General features: G+C 51.5%; 8 protein-coding genes across 8 annotated transcripts; 4 read left to right on the top strand and 4 right to left on the bottom strand.

The window, feature by feature from the left end:
* Positions 1 to 1,861: 1,861 nt before the first annotated feature.
* HER10_EVM0010996 (uncharacterized protein) lies at positions 1,862 to 2,296 on the top strand (the record flags this gene model as incomplete). Its single annotated transcript, XM_035480438.1, has 1 exon — positions 1,862 to 2,296. One exon carries the CDS (start codon positions 1,862 to 1,864, stop codon positions 2,294 to 2,296), a length of 435 nt encoding a protein of 144 aa, XP_035333319.1.
* A 1,785-nt stretch (positions 2,297 to 4,081) lies between these two features.
* Positions 4,082 to 6,578, top strand: HER10_EVM0000242 (uncharacterized protein; the record flags this gene model as incomplete). The annotated part of the gene is made up of 3 exons (XM_035470033.1): positions 4,082 to 4,386; positions 4,451 to 4,757; positions 4,821 to 6,578. 3 exons carry the CDS (start codon positions 4,082 to 4,084, stop codon positions 6,576 to 6,578), a joined length of 2,370 nt encoding a protein of 789 aa, XP_035332015.1.
* A 92-nt stretch (positions 6,579 to 6,670) lies between these two features.
* HER10_EVM0005469 (uncharacterized protein) lies at positions 6,671 to 7,275 on the bottom strand. Its single transcript, XM_035475084.1, has 2 exons — positions 7,060 to 7,275; positions 6,671 to 6,980 (listed from the first exon to the last, which is right to left on the bottom strand). The coding sequence occupies exons 1-2, from the start codon at positions 7,141 to 7,143 to the stop codon at positions 6,777 to 6,779; spliced, it is 288 nt and encodes a 95-aa protein (XP_035332631.1). The 5' UTR covers positions 7,144 to 7,275; the 3' UTR covers positions 6,671 to 6,776.
* A 275-nt stretch (positions 7,276 to 7,550) lies between these two features.
* Positions 7,551 to 9,341, bottom strand: HER10_EVM0003932 (uncharacterized protein; the record flags this gene model as incomplete). Its single annotated transcript, XM_035473593.1, has 4 exons — positions 7,551 to 8,334; positions 8,388 to 8,834; positions 8,892 to 9,232; positions 9,317 to 9,341. 4 exons carry the CDS (start codon positions 9,339 to 9,341, stop codon positions 7,669 to 7,671), a joined length of 1,479 nt encoding a protein of 492 aa, XP_035332447.1. The 3' UTR covers positions 7,551 to 7,668.
* Positions 9,342 to 13,085: 3,744 nt separating this feature from the next.
* On the bottom strand, positions 13,086 to 14,792 carry HER10_EVM0009359 (uncharacterized protein; the record flags this gene model as incomplete). Its single annotated transcript, XM_035478849.1, has 1 exon — positions 13,086 to 14,792. One exon carries the CDS (start codon positions 14,790 to 14,792, stop codon positions 13,086 to 13,088), a length of 1,707 nt encoding a protein of 568 aa, XP_035333101.1.
* Positions 14,793 to 16,034: 1,242 nt separating this feature from the next.
* On the top strand, positions 16,035 to 17,377 carry HER10_EVM0012442 (uncharacterized protein; the record flags this gene model as incomplete). The annotated part of the gene is made up of 2 exons (XM_035481838.1): positions 16,035 to 16,061; positions 16,133 to 17,377. The coding sequence occupies 2 exons, from the start codon at positions 16,035 to 16,037 to the stop codon at positions 17,375 to 17,377; spliced, it is 1,272 nt and encodes a 423-aa protein (XP_035333508.1).
* A 223-nt stretch (positions 17,378 to 17,600) lies between these two features.
* HER10_EVM0010401 (fructose-bisphosphate aldolase) lies at positions 17,601 to 18,467 on the bottom strand (the record flags this gene model as incomplete). The annotated part of the gene is made up of 1 exon (XM_035479861.1): positions 17,601 to 18,467. The coding sequence occupies one exon, from the start codon at positions 18,465 to 18,467 to the stop codon at positions 17,601 to 17,603; it is 867 nt and encodes a 288-aa protein (XP_035333240.1).
* Positions 18,468 to 19,060: 593 nt separating this feature from the next.
* On the top strand, positions 19,061 to 20,428 carry HER10_EVM0004870 (oxidoreductase; the record flags this gene model as incomplete). The annotated part of the gene is made up of 2 exons (XM_035474499.1): positions 19,061 to 20,196; positions 20,338 to 20,428. The coding sequence occupies 2 exons, from the start codon at positions 19,061 to 19,063 to the stop codon at positions 20,426 to 20,428; spliced, it is 1,227 nt and encodes a 408-aa protein (XP_035332549.1).
* Between the last annotated feature and the right edge of the window lie 701 nt (positions 20,429 to 21,129).

The following is a 21,129-nucleotide window of genomic DNA, read 5'->3' as shown; positions in this document are numbered from 1 at the left end:
AAGTCTCGGCCGACTGCCTAGCCGGGCATGTTGCGTTGACAAATTCACAACCCTTGATCCTAGGCACAAGAAAGCTTAAATGACACCAAGCGGGCGTGGTCCAAGTGGCGGGGCCACGGGCGGGGACTACGGGGATTTCAAGGACTCAAACGAGGAGCTAAGAAGTGTTTAAAATGATTGGGGCACTGGCATTGGACGAGGCTAATGGATTGACAAGGGGGCAACAAATCAGACTCGTTCATGGAATCGGCGACGCGTACGTGGAAGCTAGAACTCTGCCTTGCTTTACGGGAGTCAAATGACAGCAAAGCATGAGACGCATATCTGGCAGAACTCTGAGGTCGATCTGGCAGGTCGACCCTTTTCTCGAGGATAAGCCGAGCGTGACGGCTGCTGAACGGAACGCAGGCATGGTTCTAAGTGTGAAGTTATGAACTATGGAGAAAATCAAACAAGCATGCCTAAACAGCGTACTAAGTAAATAGGCAATGGAAATCTCGGACTCGTGAACCGACAGCGAATAGCGTGTGGTTCCGAGCTTTGTTATGAAATAAGCATACAATTAGAGCACATTCGGCAGCGCCTCAGTGCTACCCGCCGACAGGGCAGATCAAACGCCGAAGTCATCGTGCAGCAAAGCGTGGTCGCGTCGGCAATCGGTTGGGGGATCGCCCATTGGGCTCCAAGGCGGAATCGCACTCCGATGATCGACGGCTTCCCGTCTCTACCACCCCGTCGGGATCGTCGGTAGGCCATAACTCGCTATCGTTAACTATCCGCGGAAAGTTACGATCGAACCGGAGACCGCGTGGGATGCCCGCGAACCAACATGTCACGCATCGACCTCTTCCAGACCGCTGACGATCACCCGTTAAGCTCTGGGCTATGCAAGTTATGTCGGCAAGAGAGACCCTGTGAAGACTAGCGTGGTGTTTCTAGAAATGTCGGCCACTTGCCGCGTACGACTACTAGGTGCTCCGAGCGAAGAGAGTCAACGTTTCGCCCACTACGCCGAAGTTTCCGCCTCGTTTACTCTAACCCCATCCTGTCTTCCCCTCTTCCCCTTAGAGAACGTGTGCTGCGCGCAGCCCGTTGGTATGTGCCAGCCCTACCTGCCAAGCCTTATCCAGTTTCGTTTCCATCTGTCGGCGGGAGTCATGCACGGTCGTCAACCGGCATCCTGCCTGAGTCGCGAGCCTCCATGTTGCAGTCGTCACCCCAAAGCTAACCGTGTTGGTCTATAATCTGGCTGTGCCCAGAGAAAAAGCTTAACCCCTCGCCCACGGGCTTTCGCTTTCTGGCTAGCCATGAGCAACTCCAAGGGCTTCATCCGAACTTGCTACTGGCAGAATGGCAACTCACGAACGACAACAGTCCGAGCGAGGCGTGATGTTGTATGCATCCGAGCGTGCCGTCGGCCTGCCCAACGCCCAGTTCCCTTGAGGCATACCGGAGATGGAAACTTTCGTGGTCGCTCTCGTAGCTCGCAACAAATGGAGAAAATTGGTTACCGCCGATGGCATGCGGCCGAATTGTGATGGTGTCACCTACCTCACCATGCCGAAGCTTGTCGGCCAAGGCCATTCGATGTGCATGATAGCGTCGAACGCACTCTGCCTAGTCAAAAGACTAAACGGGGAGATTTTGATGTGTCGGTCTCGGCATTAGTGGTTTTGACTCTAAGGACAGAAGAAGTACATAAGGATAGTGTATTTCCACTGTCATCGACAATGGTTGATCAGCAGCCTCATCGAACAAGCTCATCTCACCCAAGACCACCTCACCTAAAAACATCTCCACAACTAATCAACTCCTCCTACACTTCGCCTCGAGCATCTCGGCTTATCATAACTCCATCAAAATGGTTGCCATCAAAAACCTCTTTATCGCCACCCTCATCTCCAGCGTTATCGCAACGCCACTGTTAAGTGGTCGCAACGTCCCAGACATTGAAGTCGATTCCGTCGCTTCCATCGAGACCCGAGCTGAAGCTGCCAAAAATGTGAACGCTGCTGCCACATATGGCAACGGTGGATCATTCGGAAACGGTGGAGCATACAAGAACGGAAACAACGGTGGTGGCTTCAACTCTGGCGGTGGTTTCAACTCTGGTGGTGGCTTCAGCTCTGGCAATGGCGGCGGTAACTGCGACTACTCCGAGAAGAACAGACTCGACCAGGAGATCCGCAACAGAGAGCGCATGAAGGACCGTCTCGATGACGAGATCCAGAGACGCCAGAATATGAAGGACCAGCTTGACCAGGAGATTCGTCGCAAGCAGAATGGCGGGTGGTAATTGGCACTACGGGAATTTTGGAAAATACCAGGCATTTTGCTAGGTGGTGGCGTTGAGGATTGGGAGTTTCAGAGAGCGAATTGGTTTCTATTCACGGGGCAGTCGATTAAACATGGTGGCTTGAAGGATTTCATACTGGAGCCAGTCCTTACAGACAGACTAGGACCGTAGGCATAATTAAAATCTTGAAATAGAATGATTCAAACAAGGTTATAATCTTCGTCCTATTAGCTCCGGACCAAATTGATCTTGAGATGTTGCTTTCGGCTGGCTTCCCGTCACACCCGACTCGAACATTGGCGCCAAATCAGCTCCTACTAAGCGTAGCCAGCCACCACTTAACCTATTTAAATGCAAATATGCATGGAAAAAAGCGTGACTTTACATGGATTTCTTCCAAATCAAAATCCCCTAAGAGATTGTCTCCGGGCCTTGCGGTGGGTAATACCGAACGTAAGTGAAGCTATCAAGCACCCACAAAAAGTCGTCTAAAGACAACTTTGTTCCGTGTACTTGCTAAGACTTAAGACCATGTTTTGCGTGTGGATCTTCGCTGCGGCTACTTCTCGATGTTGAGTATGGCTTGTTACTGGTCTGAATGGTTGACAAGCTTCTCACGAGGATTGGAAACATTCGCCAGAATTTGGACCTTGTATGCTTGTTGCCACTTCAAGCTAAAGTCAGTTACGCGAGATGGTGAATGAATTTCTTATGAAAGACTTGGTCCAACAAAGATATTGCTTGCGCTGCTATCAATTGTGACTATTCATTACTAGGGCCGCTGACAATGGTGCCATCAACTTGGTGAAATGCCTTTCTCAGCGTTAGGTATTACAAGCTGAGCCTCCCTGATGGCCAGAAACAACCTCTTTACCGGGCAGTAGAAATCCCAATCCGAGAGGAAACACAATCTAGCTTTTGTTTGGAGATACAATAGGGCTTGTGCTACAACCCCTTGCAGCAAACGAGCACAAGCGTTTTCCATGCTGTATTCCGTTCATCACTGGGCTTGAAGATAGCCCATTCAGAGTGTCGACGCTAGAGGCAGCCTCGCTTAAAAATGCCTCTGCATCCAGCATTGGAAAGTCTCGTCTTCATGTTAAGATGTAGGAATGAGTATCAGACTTATCACGAATGCAAAGTGCTGCAGCCGAGGCTGTAATAGGTAATACGGTCCGGTATGTAAGCTTGATCTAAAGTCTGATCAAATCTATTTCCCAGTATTAATGTCAAGATGACTCATTTCATCCAGATGTTAACAATTTCAAGACAGCTGATCAGGAACAATAGGTCTTGAGAGTATTCTGCTTTTTACTTCGAACCCTGACAACAGAATGGTTCCAAATTTCCCATTCAGTGGATGGCATGTATCAGAAATTATCCCAACATGGTGGATGAGCCACCATTCAGAAAGTAGGCCTGCTTGAAATTAAGAATTCAATGGCTGCCTTTCAGACCGGTAGGGAGGGGCTTTCAAAGAGATATCTACCGCATTCACTATGATATTATCAGTAATGTGAATGCACCGAGCAAACTTGGAAAGTGCTCCGTTCCGCATGCGAAGGTGACTTTCACAGCACCTTCCAAATATGCCAGTTGTAGGGTCCTTCACTCAGTACCTCAAGTTGATACTTAACTATCTGAATCCGTCCCCTCCGAATCTTCGCCCCTTCAGCCTCTACCAGTGCATTTCTGAACTCGACCTCTTTCACATTGCTCACTTCCCCGGGCCAGATCGACACCACGCTTTTCACGCTTCTTTTTGCGAGATCAAAGTCAAATAAAATGTCTTCAGGCGATAGCCGCAGCCTTCGGGCTTCTTATGAGGCGTACAAACTCTCAACGAATTGCTTCCTGGGATGGATGGTAGCTCAATACAAATCTGCGAGGCCTGGAGACGATAATCCACGTCCGATTACTTTTACCAGTGACATTGTCAAAGTTGCCAAGGTTCTCCACGAGTCAAACACTGTTGTTCCCCTCTCCGTTATTGGAGCTCTTCACCATGCCATCGAGAAGCGCCAAGAAGTCGGGAACATTTATAAGCACTCGGGTGCTGAGGATCCCAGCCATGACCACTTCGTCAAGAGGTAGTGAGATACCTCACCCCAATATGAGATTTTAGACCTGAGCTGACAGTAATGGCCACATCAGACTACAGGAGACCTCCCGTATCTTGAAGCCCCTTATGGAGGCATCGAAGAGACTTCCCAACTCAGAGATTCCAGGCATCGACGCCGTGACGCTCAACCAATTTGCTGCACTCGCATTGGAAGGAGAAGAACATAACGACGACGGCGATGTTTCCCCGATTCTGCCTAGCACCTCGAAAGTCACTGCTGCACCCCATAGGCGATCAGCCAAGGGCAAGGTCGTTGTGCGTCAGCAACATTGCAAGGTTGAAGTTTTCCTCGAAGACGATGACATGTGCCGAGTTTTCGAGGTTTCGTTCCTTCTATACGTAAGTCATGGGCCGTTCCTTCCAAGCTGCGACTTCTAGACCCTCAACTAATGAATCTCTCAGCAAGCTGCGTTGATGCGCGACCAACTGATGCAGTTCTGGACCGAGGCTGCGAAAAGAACCCTTCCTATTCCCGTCGCAGCGTGGCTTACCAGCACGGTGTTCTTGCTTGGGAATCAGCTCGTCGGTGAATACTTTCCCTCGATCAGCGAGGAGATGCACGAGTACTGCGTCAAGGTCTTGAAGTTTCTTGTCGCGCAACCCGAGATCGACTCCGAGATCGACGGATTGTTCAACTTTCGCCGCTTTTGCGACTTTTACGACTTCATACAATCGTGGAAACGTAACAGAGACCATTTCGCTCAACGCGGCGACTTGCTCAAGGCCGAACACGACAAGGTGCTCATCCGAAGAGACCCTGACACTCCCCATGTTCAGACAACTCCGGATGGCAAATATGACGAGGAGCATATGCTAGGGGCCTTGGAAGTTTTGCAAAATTCATGCGAATATTGGAATGAGAAACGCCCGGTGGAGCGACTGGAAGTCCACGAGAAAGCCTTCTTGGTGCGAGCCGGATCGTCTGAGCCGCTTCTGTTTTACCTCACTGATTTCCATGACTGTGTAGACGTTCCTCCCCCAGAGGAAGAGCAGTCTGACTCAATGGACCCGCCAGACCATACTGCCTCGACCGATGTACCGTATCTTGCCCCCTTGGCGGGGCTAATCCTCGGCCTGGATCTGCTCATAACGACGTTTGACATTTTTCGCTGGCCGAATGGAGAGTCTAATGAAGATCTTGATGCAAGAGACACTGCTCTCGATCTCGCAACTCAAATGAGAAATGCGGTTGACTCCTCGTCGAAAGTCGTGAGGGCCTCCCTTGACAGCGTTTCCTACACAGCTCTGTTGGAGAAGATGGACGAGTTCCACGGGGCCCTGGATGCCTACGCCACCGAAGACTGTACCCAATTTTACTACCGAGCCCCTTGGACCGCTGGTGGACACATGGGAGAGATGCTGTTCCAGGCTCAACATATGGGCAGATACATGGTCGGCTGTTGCACCGGTGGGGGTCTGTGTATAGTCCCGGCGACACTTCACCTCTATAACGCCCTCCGGCGCTCCGACTTCAACCTCGCCGAGATTCCGATCATGGAGGAAGTATGCAACCTCTTCAAGGTCAACGTCTTTCAAGGGGACTTGCCTGACAGAAACTTCCTCTCTATCTACCGTCGAATCGTGTACGGCGGACCCCTCAATAAGACCAAGTCCGCCATCGAGTGGAAGAGCAACAAGTCCATCGTCCCGCCGCTCTCGTCTATCTTTTGCGACCAACACGCCGTCAACCACAAGACGGGCCCCGTCTTCCTGGCCCGGATCAACGGGCAAAGCGCCCCAACAACCAAAGCCGAGGAAGAGAAGATTGTCAAGAAGAGCGCATCGCAGCCGCAGCCGCTCACGACGGTGATTCACATGGCCAAAGAGACGGTCTTGGCAGAATTCAACGGGCCTGTCCCCGTGGCGCGGATCAACTACTTTGCCATCTTTGACCTGTGTGTCAAGGTCCTCGAGAACTTTGGCAAGATCATTGACGAGAGCGATTTGAAGGATGCAGTGAAGTTTATTCCGCCCGTTGAGCTTCACGCGATTCGTGGAATGTCCATGGTCGACTCTGTGCTTGACATCATCGTTGACAATTCCAAGACATACCGCAAGAGAAAGAAGCTGTCTGAACTTAAATGGCTGGTGCATGCAAGCAAGGCATTTGAAGTTGTAGATAGAGACGCAACTCTGTCGCAATTCTTGTGGAATGTTTGATCGGGATTCGTTTCTTCATCTTGCAACGTTGCTGGTGGGCTATGCGTCCACAAATACGATGCAGATTTTAGTACTTGGAACGTCATCAGATGCTCTCAGTGGTCTTCAATAAACATATTAAATCTCGTAACCGCATCGCCATGTATTAATCGTACAGACCCCATCATCAGGGAAATCGTAATGTCCCATAACCTCTAGTTACTCCTTCTTACTAGCAGCCCCCTCAGTCTTCATCCCCTCACACCCAAACGCCTTGCCAGCAATCTCCTCCGCCTTGCCGTACCCCTGCGTCGACGCATCACGCTGCTCACCAGCAGCCTTCATCGTTGACGCGGCGTGCGCCTTATCCTGCTCTCCGGATGATGTCCAGGCGTGCGAGCCCGTTACGCTGCCAATGGCGGCCTGTGTCCATTCTGTCAGTATCATTACTTGCCTGGCTGTCGCGGCTGAAACTTGATGCATTGCAGGCCTAATATCTTACCTCGGCGGCGCCTTTGATATATTCGGCGTGGCCGGCGATGAGGCCGGGTTGTTGGGTGTTGGTGTTGGTGTTTTGGGAAGACATGGTGTGGGAGTATGGTGATCTCCTTCTTGTGAGTTTTGACAAGAATTTGAGGAATCAAATGGTTCGTAGAATCTATTGTGGTATGTAGATTAAGATCGATGAAGTATCTCTTATATGCAATGACCTTCGAAGTAGCAGGATTGGACTAATGGCAGATTGACCGTAGGTGAGTGACACCCAAAGGATGACGTCAAGACACAGATCGACGTCATTGGTGACAGCCACATCACATGATTCCCTTCCTGCAGCGAAACGCAAGACGACCGCAAAGGCAGCCACCGCTGCTCCAAACCATCATTACGGATACTGATGTAGCAAAAAATGAATCGCCTTTTCAGCAGTACATCATGAAGAACACCCGGGTTAGATAGTAGAGTCGAATGTTGTCGCCAAAATCACCTACATTTCGGCGCAAGACAATGTAGGAGTAAAATGAAGCTAAGAGAAAATTGGCTAAGGGGTCTCGTTACAGCTTGAGAGCATCATCTAATTCTCGATGCCTGTTATACAAGAAAAGAAGTAGATCTATACTTCGACCTTTTCAGCATGCGAAGTATTGAAGCCCTCCTTCTTACCCTCAGCAGCGGCGATTCGATCTCCAAAGCGTCCGCCAGCTCTTCGGGTACGCCAGGCAGGAGTGTTGGAGTCGAAAAGGTCGTCAATTTCCTCAAGACTTTTGCCAGAAGTCTCTGGGTATGTGAAGAAGATGTGTACAGTCATGGCAGCGCAAAAGGCTCCAAAGATCATGTACGTCTTCCACTGGATGTTGGTGAAGGCAGGAGGAACAAAGAAGGCGAGGGCAAGGTTGAACGCCCAGTTGGAGGCCGCGGCCAGACCGACGCCAGTCGCACGGTACTTGAGAGGGAAGACTTCGGAAGCATAGATCCAGCCAATAGGAGCCCAGGTAAGACCGTAAACACCGACAAAGATGTAAGACAGGGCAATGACGCCCTTTGCCGGGGCTCCAGTGACCTCCCACCTCAAGTTATCATCGCCATTGACGCTGTCAACAGGGTTGCCATGGACCTTCATAACAGCGCCAGTAGTGAAGTGGATGATGCAGCATATGATGGCACCGCCGATGAGGAGAGGACGACGACCGAGACGGTCAATGATGGGGAGGATGGCGCCAGTGGTAACAAGGAAAATTACATATTGTATGATAGAGGAAGTCAAAGCCACGTTGCCAGACTGTGTAACAGGTCAGCTATGCAAGATTTGGGTCATGATTTGAAATTACTCACCATTCCTGCCATGTTAAACAGAAAAATCAAATAGTATAAGAAAGTATTACCGCCGAGCATTTGCTGCCAAACTTGTACACTGCATCCGGCGAGTGTGCGCTTCCAGACACGCGGTCCAAAAAGACCAAAGAAAGTAACGTCCTTGGACTCGGCGGCAACACGGGCAGCATCCCTAACTTCATCGAGCTCGGCAAGAACAATAGGGGCTTCGCGGTCACCACCAGCATGGAGATGGGCAAGGACCTCGTGGCACTCCTCCCAACGATCCTTCTGGCCTAGCCAACGTGGCGATTCGGGGAAGAAGAGGAGAGCGATTCCGAGGATGAGGCCAGGAATGCCCTGAATACCCCAAGCGATGCGGAATGCCTTAGGATCGGTGGGGATGCTGACGATACAGCCGTAAGAGATAAGGTACATGATGAGAATGCCCCATTCGATCGACCATTGCTGAATGCCGACGATACGCCCGCGGATGCGGGAGGGAGCCAGTTCAGCAAGATAGACGCAGCATTGGGAACTTGTGATACCAATGGCCAGACCAGAGACAACGCGACCGACAATGAGGTGGGCCACATTCTGGGAGGAGCATTGGAGAACAGCACCGATGATCCAAATGACAGAGGCGAGCTTGAGAGCGCCGCGACGGCCGTATGAATCAGCCAGGAAACCAGCGACTAGAGCACCGACGAGGGAGCCACCGGACATGGAGGCCGTGATGCCTCCCTGAAGGGTCGAACTCGGGTGTCCGAAGTATTCTTTATAGGAGTCTGCGCCGATCCACGCACTCATGGAACTGATATCGAAACCGAAAAGCATACCGCCGATGGTGCCAAAGGCGGCGAGCGCTACAAGTCACTAATCAGCATTTGGAAACGTAGTGATATGGCAATGTTGATTGGGGCCGAGAAGATCAGACAAAGAGCACGTACCGTAAATGTTGTAAATGTGAAACATGATGGGCTTGAAGTCGTGCCTCTCCAAGGCTTTTCTGGTACACTGACAAGTCAAATGGCGATATGGATCAAAGGACGACAGGCTGCGACGCTGCAATCAAACCAAGTCTGGAACCAGAGAGGTAAGTTGGAATGTCGAAGGTAAGATGAAGAGTTATATAGATAGTGCACTCTGGTATCAAACAAGATTTCCCATACCACCAACAGACTAACACCGAGAGGCGCGCCTTTGAGAGATTCGAGCAAACGGAGCCCACATGCTCCGACTACCTTGAGTGGCGCCTCACTCAAGAGCCGGTAACGGGCGGCTGAGCGGGCGGTGGAGATCTCGGGCAGAGGCTCTGAGGTAAAAGTGCCGTAAAGGCACGGCCCAAGATGCGTAAGCAAGGTTAGCCGGCAGGCGACAAGCGGCTTGAAGCAATTTCAGAGTGACAGCAGGTGGTTGAGTCGCAAACATGCTGCGATATCATCGAGTCGTCTTAAGCGCACGTATCAGATGGCGGGAAAGTCAAAGAGTCTAGGGCGACGACGTCATGTTCGAGTGGGAAGCCAAGGACATGGTCTTGTCTACATCAAGCGCGTGGAGCACTGGAGATGTTAGCGCAGTCGTATCAAATGGTTCAAAGCCAGGATGGCATGCGATGATGGGCTAATGTGTGGATGGCTGGAGTTCGGACTGGAGGGCAAAAGAGAGATACGGGGATACATGCTCTGGGGCCCTTTGAGAGGTGAGCATCGTATCGTGGAGGATCACCACCGAGAGAGAGACCGTAGGGCGTGAGGGGAACCTGGGAAAGAAGGGGAAAGTGCAAGGGGGCAACACCTATTGAGGGGAATAGGGAAGGAGGTGAGATTGGGGAAAATTGGGGGAAGGTGCAGCACGACGGCGACTTCCTTCCAACTCAGACTTTCTTTCACCCAGCAAGACCCGGGCAAGGGAGGTAGCTGAGAGTGAGCAAAGAGCAGAGAGAAGCCCCAGCTTCGAATGCCATAGCCGGGCCAGTCATATAGTGTCGAGTCGAAACAATTGGAACTCCCAATGGCACCTCATCCTGCCCGATTCCTACGTATTTTCGTGGCCTTTTTCTTCCTCAAGCACGGGAATAAAAGTTGATTCTGCCATCCAAATTCATTGCTTGGGACGACGGCCAATCAACGCGTGACGGAGTTCGTGCCTCGGGCAGTTTTCTGGGACTGATCAAGATCTGCGCCAGGCCTTTCCAGAAGAAGAATAGCGTCGTCTCCATTTCTCTGGTACCCGCACCTGTTGTGTCCGTTTGTGGCTCTCGAGTCTCCGGGAAGGAAAGCTTGGGGCCCGTATGGATGCAATGCTGCGTCACTTTACTCCCACTTTCATGAGCCTCTCATACGCTTCTAAGTTTCAATAAGTGGACAAACAATATCCAACATTCTACATAGTATCTCTGCTTGCTCCGGCCCATTCCGACTTGGTACAAATTCTTGGCTTCAGCGACATGCAACAGGGGCGGAACCCGGCCGAGTTGCTGTGCCTCCTCATGATCGTAATTGTCACGTCCAGCAACGCCCGGCGAGTCTCAAGAACCACTTACCTCAGGTACCTACCTTAGCGAGGAAACAAGCAGGACAGGAAGCACGGTTTTCACATTCGGAGCAGTTGATGGAACATACGTCTTTGGTCGCGACGCCACGCTCCCGTTGGCTTCCTTTCTCGCGGCTCAGCTACGTGACGCTCGGAGAACTTGGAAGGTAGGAGGCCGGCCCCACTTCAGCACCTTCCCTCGGACCTTCCGTCCCCCGTTCCAGGCTCTCATTCCAGTCCTCCCGGCTTCCAAGATTACTCAGCATGGCCACGAAATGATTCGGTATTCAAGGTGCTGAGAAACTCTTGCTGGTCAGAATGAATCAAAGGTAAGGTACCTAGAAGGTGTTAAGAGATGCGAGGAGAGGTGGCCCCGCTGACACCTTCCGCCCTACTTCGATCCTTCTCGAAGAGAAAACGTGTCGGCAGCAGCATTTTCTTCAATCAATATGGTCATACCTCGGTGACACATGTTGCGAAGCATCGTCGCGGCTGTTGAATGGGGTCAAAGAGAATTGATTTGTTGTGTCCTATTACCCAATTACGAACTTTCTTGAAGCCTATTACGTCTCTGTGAATGCTGTTCTTCCCTTTTTCCCAAACAAACTATGCTGTCGCTCAAGCCATACTCTATCCTACAATGTGAGCTGTGTCTGATAGCTCTCTCTCATACTTAGGCAGCTGGGGCAGATGGCCCTGGGCCCGGCGGCCCAGGGGCACTATTGGATCCCGCCGGAGCAGCACCATAATCTCTGTTATACTCCTCCAGCCATGCATCAATCTTTGCAGTAAGATCATCGATACCCTGTATCTAACGGTCAAAGCCTCTCATCATGTCATCGAGCGACCCTCTCATCTGCATAATCGGCCTGCTCCGTCCTCGGCCTGAAAGTTTTCTGAGGTCGTCTTCAATACGAGTCTTTTCAGTGACTGCCGTGTGTCGATTCACCATCATCATGGTCCTGATTCGGCGAATGACCGCGTATTCCAACGGCGTCTTGAAGCTCCCTTCGTCGCCTCTGGCCCTCGTGCTGCCAAGGGCATTTGACAAGATCTCTGCATCCATTCCCTGGCAGATGTTCGTCAGGTCTTGAAGGTTATAACGGCCCCTTGGACCGGGATTTGGGGGAGTGGGATTTCCCACGCGAAAAGGATCGGCTGTCTGGGGAATTGAAGGGCCGGGTTGAGTTGGAGATTCGTTGCCACGACGAGCAGGAAGCGGGGGTAGAACGACAGGAGGATTCAACGTCCGGGCTCTGATGACGGGGCGAGGATTGATAGCGGAAGGGGCTTGGTCCACTGCGTTTATGAGAGGAGGATTCTGGTCCAGAGGCGGAAAAGCCCGGACTGGGGGGATGCCGGGATGGTGGAAATGGACCGGAGGCGCAATGACTGAAGAAGCCTGTGCCGATTGATCGAAGACTGGAGAGGCCTCAGCTGGCGCGTTGTCGATTGCAGAAGCCTCGGCCGGAGGATTGTGGGGAGAAGATGGCAGAGGACCAACATGAGGAGAGCTCTCAACCTTGACAGCCGGAGAGAACTCGATCGAAGGGAGGATAATGGGATTCTCCTGTTCCTGCCGGCATGTTAGCACCTCTTCCAAGATGGGTGCGACTACGGGCTTCGAAAAATGGGGATGTACAAACCTTTGTTGACTCGGCCATATTGAAACACGATGTTTTTGCGCGACCTGATGATTCGAAATCGGTATGTTTGTTGCTTTCAGGATAGATGAAAGAGTTGTTTCATAAATGTTGGGAGTGGCAGAGGTTGGAAGAGAGAAGGGGTTGCAATGGCATGCATCTGAGGATGTGAACAAACTGTTGCACTAGACATGGCCTCTTTCCAACATAAAACCTCTTTGTCAGCTATGTTCCTCCCCTCTGAAGTCCAGTATGTTGCCAGCCTCACTCCTGCCCTGGAATGATGGATAAACCAATTGTCAGGAACGAGAATGACCATGAAGAATACTGACGGAAGGAGCAACGTACCGTGAGTTTCAACGGGGGAAAACAACGATCAAGCCTGGCTTAACCATTGGAGCCAACAAAAGCTCAGCAAATGCTTGCGAACTTACCACTGTCTGCACAAATATTCTAGCAGCTGTTGCTACGCATAAGCTAGACTAGGTAATTGTACAATCATCGTGATGAGGAGAGCTCTGACAACCTTATCGCTGAAATTTCACATCAAAATTATCTCATCCATGCTCTGATCATCGCGGACAGCCTCTCCTCTCATGATACCATGCACATAGCACTCTCCAACTAGCCGATGACTCCTGTGATCAACCTTCCTCAACAGGTACGGGATATGGCACCCGTCCAAAATGTGAACCTCGTCCCCCACTTTACATGTCTCCGGCACCAGCCCCAAGTACCCCTTAGCAGTGAAGCACAGCCTGCGATTCCGCATAGCATGCACCATTGAGGTCCTTACATCTTGGAACGCTTTTCCTGCTGTGCGTGTCTTGAGATTTGCTAGCTCTAACTTCCCCTTGCCTACCGGCCGTCTCTGTCGTGCAGAGTACGTTTGTCCCGGGAGCGACGGGAATAGCTCCGTGGATGCGTCGAGAAGAAGAGAGATAATCTCTTCATAGGCCGCCGGCGCCTTGGCCATCTCGGTGGCGTCTTTTCCTGCCACCAGTGTCTGCCAGAAGGCAGAAAATACGGTTTCATGACCTGGATACTCCTGTAACTCAGCGACAAAGGAGCGCATGTCTTTCAAGTCTCCGTTGGCAGTGGTTGGATCTTCGAGACTCAGCTCTGGATTCGTAAATACGGTACTAACTTTTGCAATGGCGTCAACCGAAACACCATGCAGTCGCAGCTCGTCCTCATTTTTGCGTTCCAAAGGTGGATGAACTCTACCAATTTCGATCGTAAGATGGCCGCATGCCATGTACGGGGTTGTTGTGGTAGTAGAGTGTCCCAATGAGTGTGTTCGACGGGGATTTCTCCAGTCTGGTACCCACGATGGCAGGTCGGGAGACTCATGGTCTACGCAGGTGAGGACCACGCCAAGTCTCAAGCTGCCTTTGTTGTCATCCAGGTGACGTGTCGTTATGTCGCGATAGAGGTGAGTTACGGGAAAGTCGTCTGCGTAGCTTGGCTTAATCGCAGACCTATCTTGATCTCGACAGACACCAAGCAGACCATAGACCTTGTCCCGATTGTCGTAGCACTTGGCTTCCCTAGACTCTATCAGCAGGTCGAACAGCGACATTGCCGTACTGTCGTAGCTTGACTTCATGCTGCTGAGGTGCTGTACAGACTCGCAGAGATCCCTCTGAAAGTCAAGTTTGCGGCTTCCAGAATTGAACTTCTCCCCTAGCCATCTCGAGATGCCACAGGTCCAGAGATGAAGACAGGCCAATGACAAGACGTCCCACGTAGTCATATGGTTGCCGCACACGATCCAAGAGTCAAAGGAGAGGATGACTTCTTGAATGATCCACAGTCGCGTGAACCATGGGCGCGAGAGAAAGTCCCACAGCGCTTCCCACACCTCCGAATCTTTTGAGGGTAGATTGAGCCCCTCGAAGTCATCCGGACCGATAGTCTTTTCCGTAAACTGCAACAGCAACCTAACGTCTTCCAGCAGCTTTATGGCGGAAGCAGAATTCGAAGTTGATTCACCCAACCAGATGACAGTGTTCATAGCATTCTGATAGATCCTCGACATCAAGGGTATCTGCTGTGCCTTCTCTTCGTTGTCGCCTTGGTTGATGCAGATCTGGTCTATCCACATCACAACCGAGCGATCCTCTTGTCGGAAAGCCCTCAAAGCAACCGCGAGAGACTTTGTGATATTCTTGACGTGACCTTCGCACTCGATTGCCTCATCGAACACGTTTGGGCCCCATGTGTAGCTTAGCGCCGTGTACACCATTGGTGTGGCGGATCCATCGACAGCGAGAGCAAAGCTTGCCTTGAGTTCGAGTGAGCAGTGGCGCAGGCGGCCTCGTAACTTCTCATCGCCGGTGCCTGGCAAGATCTCGAGCACGCGGATCTCAAAAGGATCGAGTATGGGACGATAAAGGGACGAAGGTTGGGCTTGGACCGGGGCTGTCTTGGTTGCGCCCTTAGTAGGTGCCCATGTCCGGACCAGTGCCTTGTCCTCACTATCGAGCTCGGGTTCATCAACTCCGGCAAGACTGAACTTTTTGTCAACATTGAAGTTGATCCAGTATTCAGATCTCAAGGATTGCTTGAAAAACTGCGTATCGTTGGCCGACATCTTGACGGTCGAAGTGGGAGTCTCACTCGCGCGAATTCAGGCTGCCAGATTCATGAAGAGTAGGAAATGCAGCGGGTGTCAGCTTCGTGCACGAAATCATCTGGCGGAATGGAGTGGACTGTAAGCTGCAGCCTTTGCTTCGCTGTGAGTGGACGGCTAATTCTTAGCATCGCTTGCCCCTGCGATCCAACGCCCATGTTACCTCAGGCAGGCTCAGTTCGGGATGTCTAACATCACCAGATGACAATGACAATTAGCGCGAGCTGTGAGCAGCAACATCGAAGTTGGGATGTGCATTCCCTTCGATTTTGTTTTTCTGAAATTTCCCTTGGGTATTTTGGGAGGGGACGGAAGAGTTGGATGGTTGTGTTTCCTCGGTAAGCAATTCGCCACCAGAATAGCTGGTTTACTGTACCAAAAGGTCCAAAAATCACTTGCCTTGACATCAAAGTCACGGAAGCAAGACTTCAAAACTCGGCTCAGTGACAGAAATCAAGGGCAACGAGATGCATAACATACACTTAACTCTGATTGGGGAAGCTTGACATCGGCCATCCGAACGCCGAAGGTAGGAATCCGAACCGGAGTTTTGGGCATCGGCGAAAGTCCGACGGCGTGGAGCCATGATTTGGAGCGGTACCGTGCAACACGGCAACACGGCAGGACGGTGCCGTTTTGGTCCCCGGGTTCCGGCATTAAGTTTCCTCCAACGATCTACAATCGCATGATTTGGTGTACTTACGAATCGGCGGAAGGCGTTGGACTTGTTGCGAAAAGGCCGACAAAAACCAAGATGCGTGCCAAGGAAGGGATAAAGGCAACTTGACCCCGCGCATCAGACGAATGTAAGAAGCAACTGTTCCAAACAACACAAACCTACCAGCCATAAACAACATGACTGCAGTAAAGGAAATCAGAAAGGTAACTACTCTATGATCTTATGTTTCGACAGCCTGACCCGTTGGAGTATTTTCTGACAACAGCATGCATAGATCATCATCATCGGCGGTGGCCCAGCAGGCATACTTGCTGCGCTCCAGCTGAAGAAGGCCAATGGAATCACGCCGGTAGTCTACGAAATCCGCCGCCAGCCAACAACACTCGGTGGAGCAATCGGCATTCCTTCCAACGGTCTACGACTACTCGATCGCCTTGGACTGTACAATGACGTTGCAGCTCGAGGTGCATTGACGCCGAAGCTCGTCTTACACGCTCTGAAAGGCTGCGTTATGGGTGAGATGGATCTATCATCCTGGAGTGAGCAGCAGACCGGCTTCGGATACTTGCGCGTTCAACGAACCGACTTGATGGATGTCTTGCTAGGCGCCGCCAAGCAAGCAGACATCCAAATACACTACGGCAAGGCCGTGGAGAAAATCGAAGACCAAGGCCACGCCGTGACCGCGCGGTTCGCCGACGGAACGGCAGACACAGCCGACTTTCTCCTCGGCTGCGATGGGATCCACTCCGCCGTGCGAAAACTCTACATTGACCCCGGCTCCGTGCCCGAGTACTCCGGCTTTGCAAACATGTTTGCCCTCGTGCGACCAGACGAGGTGTGCCCCAGAGCCACGTCTATCGAAACCATGAGCGCGACGCTCACCTCTGACGGACTTTTCGTCATCGCCCCGACGACACCAACTCGGGATCTTCTCTACTGGTTCTTCTCACGTGAAGTTGCTCTTCCGTCTTTTGGCAATGTCCGTGACGGATGGGAGGAGCGCGGAAAGGAAGCGGCAGACACATTCAAGGCGACCCTCCTCGATCTCTTGGGAAGTCAAAAGTCTGATTGGATGGACATGGTGCACGAGATTATCAACAACACGAACGCTGTCCAGTTTTACCCGATCTACAAGATGCCGCGGGGAAGACCGTGGTCCAGGGGCCGTTGCATGGTTCTCGGCGATGCTGCCCATGCGATGCCGCCGCACGCCAGCCAGGGTGTTTCCATGGCTTTGGAAGACGTCTTCTTGTTCTCAAAGATGTTGAAGATTAACACTGATAGCTTGGAAGACGCGATGCAGGTATATGAGAAGAAGCGAAAGGTGAGGACGGAGGCGATGCTGGACAAGGCGGAGTCGAATGGATCCTTGCGCAAGTCAACTGCACCTTGGCGTCTTCGAGCTATGGAGTTGGCTATCTCAGGGGGGTTGTGGGTCTCAAAGACTACAGGTATCGACAAGATGGGCTTCGGACAGAAGCCTCTAGCTTATGATGTCGAAGAGGAACAGTTTTGATGCAGAAATTGGAGACGTCGATTGCGTGTTTGAGTTCGTTATGATGGGTTGTATGGATACCTCATGTCACTGTAATAAGTTTTGACTTATTTTTGGTCTGCAAATATGTTGTTTTGAATACTATTATGTTGAATAAAGCCCTCATAATGGCATTGCCCTCATAATATGATGAGAGAGAACACATCATCTTGATATCTCCGAGGGAGGTAGTCCGACAACTTCTTCATGCCTTTCCTGCTGAGCCAAACCAATGCATGTAAGTTTCGCACGCCTTCTGCATTTCCTTTGTACCAGCCTCAATCGTCGCCGTAATCGGGCGACCTCTTGCTGTTTCTTGTGTCGGAACATAGTGGTTGTTGATGCCCTTGTTGATGTTGATCTTTGTTACTCCAGCTTTGATGCAGCGATTGTAAATCTCCTCTGTAAATGGGTCCGCACCGTGAAGGATTAGCCTAACCCGATCTCCCACGGCCTTGTTGGTATTTTCGAGCCGGTCATATTCCAGCTTGATCCCACGAGGACCATATTCACCATGAACGTTGCCGAAAGCGGGTGCAAGCATCTCGATTCCAGTCGCGACGAACTCTTCAGCCTGCTCTGGTGTAGTGAGAACACCCTCGAGATCTATCGTCTCAGCCACACCGTCTTCACCACCCTCGATTCGCCCAGGCTCTGCCTCCGTGGCGATACCGCGTTGATGACAGTAATCAACCAGCTCTCGAGTAAGAGCCAGATTCTCTTCCTTCTCGTAGTGGCTCATATCAACCATGATACTGTCGAAGCCGTCGGGGATGTCCGCGGCACGGCGAACCAGCTCTGGTGTCTGACAGTGATCGAGATGCAGTGATACGGGGACTGAGGCACTGTGGCAGAGTTCTGCTGCGGCTTTGACGAGTGCACTACCTGCGTACTCCATTGCCCACGGGAAGAGCTGCACGACTGCGGGCGAAGAGGTTGCTTCTGCTGCTCTGACGGATGCCACCACAGCTTCGAGATTGTAGCAACAGAACCCCGCAACTGCATAGCCGCCATCATTTGCAGCATTGACGATTTTCATCGTTCGGTTTTCGGAGAGAGGAGGTCGAACCATCTTGAAGACTGGAGGTTTTGGCGAGAGTTGAGGTAGCTTGATAGTGTTCAGTGAGTTATGTTGGTAATAGTGGTGTCGGATCGGCGAACTTTGTTGAGTCCTTTAATTCAACTTCGGCAAGGTACTTGAGGATCTTGAGAGCCACTATAATGGGGGTACAGAAGCGGCTTTATGTTGAAGTTTCAACGATATAGCAACTGGAGAAGCTAGATTCGCAACTGTTGTCGATATGTGATGTGGATTGCGGGGGATTCCAGGATTGGGGCGGAAATGGGCCGATTTTCCGCGCGAGCCGTGGTTACGGAGTGAAATCGGAGCAGTATTCGGTTCGGGAAAAGGCCGTCGTCACCCCGAGCGACCGACCTCTACCGAATCAACGGGTTACCTGGATCCGAGGTCGTCTTTCATTCGCGGTCACTAATCTGTCTGCTCTTTTTACTAGTACTTAATCTTTGGGGGTAATGTCTCCGGTCACGGATTGCAAGAATCCGGTACCCCCATCAGCATCCCTGGCTCCTCAAACTGGCCTCGAATCTACTCTTAGACATTCTCAAACACATACACGCACCATATTACCCTCAGTCGAAGACAAAATGGACCCAAGCAAGCAGCCCACGGCCTTCATTGGTCTTGGGGCGATGGGGTTTGGAATGGCGACTAATCTTGTCCGCCTTGGATATCCGGTCACAGGATTCGATGTTTATGAGCCGACTCTGGATAAGTTCAAGGCAGCAGGCGGTCTCACAGCGATAAATCCAGCCGAAGCTGTCACGGGCAAGGAGTTCTGTGTTGTCATGGTTGCCACAGCGGAACAGGCGCAAGGCGTCTTGTTTGAAGGTGACGCTCCGGCCCTATCGGCCCTTCAACAAGGAGCGGTGGTGCTGCTGTGCTCGACAGTTCCATGCGCTTACGTTCAAGGTCTTCAGAAAGAGCTGGTTGCAAGAAATCGAGGTGACATTGCTCTGGTGGATTGCCCGGTGTCCGGAGGTGCTGCCAGGGCTGCGGCTGGTACTCTATCGATCATGGCCGGCGCGGAAGAGGAAGCTATCCAAAGGGGCCTTCACCTATTGCAGGCCATGTCGGATCCCGAGAAGCTTTACATCGTCAAGGGCGGCATCGGCGCTGGAAGCAATATGAAGATGTGCCATCAGGTACTCGCCGCCAATCAAATCCTCTCGTCGAGCGAAGCGTTGGGCTTTGCAACGCATCTTAGCTTGGATCTCCCCAGTACTGGCGAAAAGATCATCAAGTCAGAGGGTTGGAGCTGGATGTTTGAGAACCGGCTACCACGCATGCTGGACGCTCAATTCGGACCTCTTGCCAGTGCGGTCACGATCATTCTCAAAGACACTAGCATCATTACTTCAGAGGCGCGCCGGGCCGGATTTCCCACTCCGATGACCTCCACGGCGGAGCAGGCCTATTTCGCCGCCCTGGGTAAAGGCTACGGTCCGGACGACGATGCTAGTCTCATTCGACTATACATCGAAGGAGCGGGAAAGGTTGGACCGGTCAAGCCTACCGTCACGTCCGAAGAAGGCAAGCTAAGCCTCGTCGTCAACCTTCTCCGTGGCATTCATCTTTGCGCGGCAGCCGAGGCAATTGCTTTCGCACGCTTTGTTGGTCTGGATTTGGAGCAGGTCTTTGAGCTCTGCATTAACGCTGCCGGCGGTAGCACAATGCTTTCCGGCGAGGGCCGGCGCATTGTGGATGCCATCGCGGCCGGTCAGTCTACACACGATTGGGCTGCCTCTGGCAACGAAAGTCTCCTTCAGACAATATCAAGCGGCCTTCAGGAGGCGGTCAATGAGGCACAAAGACTGAAGCTACCGCTTTTCCTCGGAACACAGGCTCTCAACTTGATCCGCAGTGTTTTGCTGAATGCCGGGCCAAAGGCGTCTGGTTTGGCAATTGGATCCGTCGTCAGTGGTTGGACCGCAAGAGGTAACCCCGCGGCATAGTGTGGGATTACGTAGATGGCCCACATCTTGGCACCATTTCACTACCTCTGGACTTGTTTGGGACGTCAGCGTTCGGTGGTTGATGCAACGAGATAGAGCCACTGGTTCCACGCGGAAAAGTGTTATCCGCATTTCCGTCTTATACACGAGTCATCTAAGAGCTGGAGAGTAACATCGTCAACGCACGGTTTGACTTTGGCAGTCTTTAATTTTACTGAGCGCGATCATGAAACAATTACACCAGTTCAATTGTTAATCAGTTGTTTCCAGATTCCTAAAAAGGACTTTCGAAATGACTTTGGAAACAACTTGCACTTCGAGCCTGTTATCACTAGCCAGGTTTGAAATTTGTAACAAGTCTTTATCAAAACAGAACTTTGCCCTCGAGTTCCAAAGCCTTCAGAGAAGTGCTCACATGTCCGATGGCCATTCGCTTGTGATGATTCTTCCATTGCAAAGTTCACATGCACTAGTAGAGTTGTGAGGCCGCTAATAGTTGACGACTGTGAGACAAGCTGAACTTTGAGAGAAGGAACTTTTGTACAATTATTAAACGACAATCCGGTGTCAAACAGCATGACATGACTAGAGAAAAAAACCGCCCAAAACCCTCTACCAGGAAGCCCTAATGTTGAATCCAGCAACTATCGGCACCCATATCCTCCAGTATAGCACCAGTTCTTGAAACTCAAACTAACTGA

Source organism: Colletotrichum scovillei (genome assembly GCF_011075155.1).
Source record: "Colletotrichum scovillei strain TJNH1 chromosome Unknown Contig00006, whole genome shotgun sequence".
Lineage (NCBI taxonomy): Eukaryota > Fungi > Ascomycota > Sordariomycetes > Glomerellales > Glomerellaceae > Colletotrichum > Colletotrichum scovillei.
The sequence above is the reverse complement of the archived record's forward strand: the minus strand, read 5'-3'. Positions and strand labels throughout refer to the sequence as shown.

Bases quoted from the DNA above. Each gene is read 5' to 3' on its own strand.
- HER10_EVM0005469 (XM_035475084.1), bottom strand. From the start codon at position 7,143: ATGTCTTCCCAAAACACCAACACCAACACCCAACAACCCGGCCTCATC. The intron at 6,981-7,059 runs GTAAGATATTAG...GAATGGACACAG, and splicing joins ATATCAAAGGCGCCGCCGAG to GCCGCCATTGGCAGCGTAAC.